We start from the raw sequence: 5447 nt of genomic DNA, 5'->3' as shown, positions 1-5447 counted from the left end.
AATAAAAAAAAAGAGAGTATGAAATGACTACATCAAAACTCATAAAAAGAAATTATATACACTTATATTTAGCTAACAGCCCTAATACAAATTTATTCCTAAAGAAAACTACGAGGCATGACTTATTAGTACTATATATTACGAAGTTGGGATCTCCAACAATATAACCATTCAATAATAAGAAATACAGGAGATTATATTGAAATAGGATGTGAGGGTAACTTTAAGGTCTTGAATTTTAAACTTGTTGAATTCAATCCAGAGAAACTATCCTTAAAATACTGTAAAAATAAAAATAATAAAAAATACTCCTAAATCACAAAAGAAATTTGATGAAACATTAAGTTTGGAGCATCAATAAAGATTTTCATCATATAGTCCAATATGTTATAATAATATAGTATATTTACAAGTTTTAGAATTTTAAATACAATTTAGTGTTAATATATTTGGAGAAAATTAATCTCTCCTAATTTACATGGTCTAAATTATAAGAATTCTAAATAATTCAAGAGATGGTCCCTCTTATTAGTTAATCAATATATATTATTTTTATTGTATCGCAATACACCAGATGAACGTGTCAACAATCTCACGAATTTGGCATCGACAACTATAAAATTTTGTTCTTTGCTATAATTTGGTTTCTGCACACCCCTTCCTTTTGTTACATTAAAGGAAGCTCCATTTTCAAAAACGTCCCTTATTGAATGAAAATTCCATCTATCTTCACCTTTATCATTACCCTTTCTCCATGTTACCTACGTAATAAATCATTAGCATAACAATCATAAATATCTTTATAATATGTATATGTATATATACACAAATATTTAAGTGATTGGTTTTCACTTGGAGATCAAATACTTCAAATGATATTTCGAAAATTTATTACCTCCTTATTTCCTATTGACGGTGCTACAAAGAGGTTAGCTTCACTTTTGAGACTAGGTTTCATGCTTCCACCAATGGCATATTGAAGCCATCCTTGATAAAAATTGTTGGCTACATGTGCGTATCCATGGCGAATCCTAGAATATTAATTTTTTTTATTCATAAGAGCATATAACATTGCTTACTACTTTGTGTATTTTTAACTACTTAGTATAAAAACTATTTACCTTGGCATACGTTGATTACAGTTAGGTCCAAAATGGTTGTACACTACTGTAACCTTCATATTTTGGTCTCTCACATATCCATCATCGTGTCCAAGAAGCATAACTTTATCTTGATTTTTAAACCAATTATTAGAGATAGTCACATCAGTGGAACCTCGTGTTACATCAAGCAAACCATCTTGACAATCATACAATGTATTATGGTCAATCCAAATCTTTGAAGCGGTGACCAATCTTATTGCATCCCCGTCTACTTGGCCTAAAGAAATCACTTTTCCTTCAGGTCCCATTACGATCCCAGGAGGTTGAGGTTTGCAATGATGAACTCGAATGCCATGGATAATTATATTGGTGGCCTATAATCAAATAAGTAATGCATACAAGTTAGTAACTTCTAAAACTATTTTTTTTTAATGTTTAATTAGCAGAAAGTAAAGTGATTACCTTAAAGATCATCAAGCATGCACTATCAGCAATGTGGATGTTAACACCTCGACCATCGATGGTGGTAAAACTACTAATAAGAAGGGGTTTCTCTAGTTTAATGTGCATGTCCTTTTGAAATGTGATCCACACTTTACCTTGAATAATAGAAGTTCCGTACCTCAAAGTGTTGGGTTTGGGGTTTATAGGATCATCACTAGAGTCAGTAACTTTATAATGAATAAGGTCATTACCAATGTTGTTTATCATCTTGCCAACATAACCCACAGAACATGTGGCTAACTGAGATCGGTGTCTCCTCCACTCAGGATTTTGTCTCCAACATCGATCAATAACATTCATTTCCAAACCATTTTTCTTTGATTGCTTTGCAAAACTAAGGTTTAAAAGGAAAAAGAAAATAAAACAAGACAAAAATAGGTGTCGAGGTTCAAGAAAGGCCATAACAAAGAATACTTGTTCTTATGGAAATTAAAGAGAAGATAGATAGATGAAAGAGAGAAAGATGGTTTTCTAGTATTTTTTTTATATAAATTATGGTATAAGGAAATTATTATATATAAGAAAAACATGCTATTAGAGTTAGTTTAAGTTGTTTTACAAGCTATTAGAAGGGATGGTTCCTTACCAAAAAAAGCTATATAAATATAAATAAGTGAGTAGGAATGTTTAAATAGTTCTAAATTTTAACCTCTCACCTAAATGTGTTCTAAATTTTAACCTCTCACCTAAATGTATGCATTAACTACAGAAGCTAAATTATAAATTTCAATATATTAATAATATAATTTTCCACGGATGAAATTTAATTTAAAACTTATTAAACAATAATTTAATTTTTTTCTTACGCTCTATTGGTATGAATATCGTCAATATCATAAATGGATATTGTGATGGGACTTAACTACTTATTTAGTGCCAAATTAAATACACTTTTGTTTCACATTTTATGTTGAAACTTATCTTACAATTTTCTTATTCATGACCAACGCACACGTACAACTGTTATTTGAATTTTCTACGTCTTAACTATAGTTTTCTCAATATTATTTGTCCCATCTATCTAAGGATAATAAACAAATAAATCCATACTTAAACGTTTTGTGTAAGCTCATTTCAACTTTGATAAAGAATACTGACATTAATAAGATATAGGTATGAGTAAGGGGAGGTGTATGTATTCATCTGGCCTTTGTGCCCATATTCATCTTTATTTTTGTTCTCGTCAGTTGACCTCGGTTGGATTGAATGGGCAAGCTCCGCTCTGACTTGTCTCATTTGGTGCTTCGATGTTGCTCCACTAGGACAAAAGGGGTTCTACCTGTTGATCACACTCCGACGCTCAAGTCAGTAAGAGCATTCAAACTTATAAAATATGTTTCAGTCTATTTAGAAAAGCATCCCTTTACTCTAGGTCTCAAACCCCTTTTATAGACATTCCTTCAACAACTTTCATCAATGAGAATAAAATCTCAACAAACAGAGCATGGTTTCAACGAAAAGAATATAATTTCAAAGTGAATATAATTTCAACAGTAAAACTTTTTGTTCACAAACACCTTTATTTCTGGGTGTTATGCCACATCATTCACAACAACTATTATTTGTATTTATTAGACATATACATTATAACTAATTCACCTATTCCTTTTGTTACCTTTAATTATTTTTTTCACGTAAACTACCAAACATCAAGGTCGACCTCATAACTGTAGAGCATGGAAGCTTTGATGTTTCAAATCCATGATGAAGCTTGAAGCTATGCTGCTTTTGGTTTGGGTTTAGATTAGAGTGTTTAGAATCTAAGTAAAGATCAGTTTTTGACCCTTGCACAAAGCATACCCAATCTGTTTTAAAAAGAAAAGTGTTTTTCTAAGCAAAGAGAAAAACAACCGGTTGAATTATCAAAATAATTGGTTGTTTGTTACTTGGCGGCTTGTTTAAAGGTTTTAAAATTGTTTTTGACTTGGTTATGTAACTTCCTAACCAATTCAACCGGGTAAAACGACTTTTCAACTGGTTGATTGTAACATTTCATAAAAGCTTTTTGAAAACCTGTTAATCTGTTTTGGATGTGAATCAAAACTTTTTTGGCAATAAAAGTTGCCTAGAACGGCTAGTTTAGTGTGCTATAAATATAGCTTTTCTTTTGAAACAAAAACACAAGTTCTTTTTACACAATTTGAAATCAAACAAAGTGAGATTGAGATTAGTTTTGAAAGAAGTTTTTCAAAACTTTGCAAGATTACTACTTGAGACTCTTTAATTAATAAAATATAGTTGTTGTTACACTCCAGACCATTTTGAATAAGGAAGCACTCATGCTAAAAGAAAAAACAAAAATGGGAAATGGACCGAATTAATAGTGGGTTGGTTGTCTTTATTCATAAAGTAAGCCACCGAAATAGACTAATTCATTAAAGTTGGTAGAAAATACCGTGAAACCCACATGGTGCTGTCGACAATAATCATCAACAGCTACTCTACTTCCTGGGCATCAATCCTTTATTGAAGTAAAGCCATCTTCAACAGAATACTCACTCATTCACCTTTCGTGCTTGTGACTCTATCTCTTATCTCAAGATTGAGAGCACTAAGGAACCTAGAAAATGTTGTCATTTCTCCCTAATAGAGGCTCTCATCATGTAGAGCTCCATCTTTTGCCTATATTCCTCCACACTTATGGTCTCTTGTTGGAGTCTTTGGAGCTTGCCCATCAACTCCCTATTGTAGTAAGAAGGAATATGGTGGCGTCTCAAGGCTCCCGTAAGATCATTCCAATATGCTATGGGAGGGTCCTTGTTGAGACGCTATCTCTTTCTAGGGTTGTCCACCAATACATTGCATTAGATTGAAAGCTTAAAGTTATTAGGGGTACCTTTCTTTCTTCACTCACACTATGGCAGGCAAAAAGTTATTCTACTTTCACTTCCCAATCTAGATAGTCTTTAACATTTTCTTTTCCATAAAAATAAGGTAGGTCCCCCTAGTCTCTATTTGTTGGCTTTCTCTTCTAGTTCTTCTAGGTGTAGGTTGGTAGTAATAATTAATTCTAAGACTTTCTTTCTCGGCATGGAATTCACTAGACCTAGAACTATATGCATATGATTTTTTTAATTTTCTAATATGTTCATCTTTTTCTCTAGCAATTTTCAATTCTTCTTATAGAATTCCAAGATGAGCAACTTTTTCTTTCTTTTCTTCTAAAACTTGATTCTCATGTTGCAATTGTTTTAGTGAGAGTGATTCAAGATCTTTTTACATCTACTGCATCGTGAAGAAGATCAAGATCAACTGGATTCATATCATCAAAGAACATATGCAAAAATCCATGAGGTTAAGTGACTACCACTATCCCTATGTTGTTTTAATCTATAAATTCTTGCTCTATTTTGAAGTGAATCTTGAAGATGAGACCTCTAAGCTGGTTAAATCAACACAATAAATGAATAATGGTTCTCTAAGCAATATGGGATTCACCAAAATAAGTGGAAGATGGGTGAGCAAAGATGGTGATCATTGTGGTTCATCAAGTGCTGCAACTGCTAACTTTGATGAAGAAGGTCAAGCTGCTTACATGGACATTCACAATGAAGATCATCCAGCTACCTTTGATGCTGGAACCAGTGCAGGACATCAAGGAGATGAGATTCCTTCTATGTCTTCCTTTGAAAGATACATGGTGAATAGACTTGATGGCTTTGCTGAGAATCAAAGAAATCTCCATGATCTTTGTGTGACCAATTTCCTGAGCATTGACAACAGATTTCAGACAATGGACAATCTCTTTATGACCATGGATGAAAATATTGAAGTTGTTCAAAACCAGATTTTTGAGCTTTAGTATGGCAAAGATGACTGAAGAGAGAAAAACAACCGGTT

General features: G+C 32.5%; 1 protein-coding gene across 1 annotated transcript; it reads right to left on the bottom strand.

Moving 5' to 3' along the window:
• Positions 1 to 536: 536 nt before the first annotated feature.
• LOC137838633 (putative pectate lyase 16) lies at positions 537 to 1943 on the bottom strand. The gene is made up of 4 exons (XM_068647872.2): positions 1566 to 1943; positions 1122 to 1477; positions 896 to 1031; positions 537 to 761 (listed from the first exon to the last, which is right to left on the bottom strand). Exons 1-4 carry the CDS (start codon positions 1905 to 1907, stop codon positions 537 to 539), a joined length of 1059 nt encoding a protein of 352 aa, XP_068503973.1. The 5' UTR covers positions 1908 to 1943.
• Between the last annotated feature and the right edge of the window lie 3504 nt (positions 1944 to 5447).

Source organism: Phaseolus vulgaris, chromosome 4 (genome assembly GCF_051622355.1).
Source record: "Phaseolus vulgaris cultivar YP4 chromosome 4, ASM5162235v1, whole genome shotgun sequence".
Taxonomy (NCBI): Eukaryota; Viridiplantae; Streptophyta; class Magnoliopsida; order Fabales; family Fabaceae; genus Phaseolus; species Phaseolus vulgaris.
The sequence above is the reverse complement of the archived record's forward strand: the minus strand, read 5'-3'. Positions and strand labels throughout refer to the sequence as shown.

Excerpts from the sequence above, each read along its gene's own strand:
- LOC137838633 (XM_068647872.2), bottom strand. The coding sequence starts at position 1,907 with ATGAATGTTATTGATCGATGTTGGAGACAAAATCCTGAGTGGAGGAGA. Across the intron at positions 1,478-1,565 it reads CATGCTTGATGATCTTTAAG|GCCACCAATATAATTATCCA; the intron begins GTAATCACTTTA and ends ATTTGATTATAG. Across the intron at positions 1,032-1,121 it reads TGTAATCAACGTATGCCAAG|GATTCGCCATGGATACGCAC; the intron begins GTAAATAGTTTT and ends TTAATATTCTAG.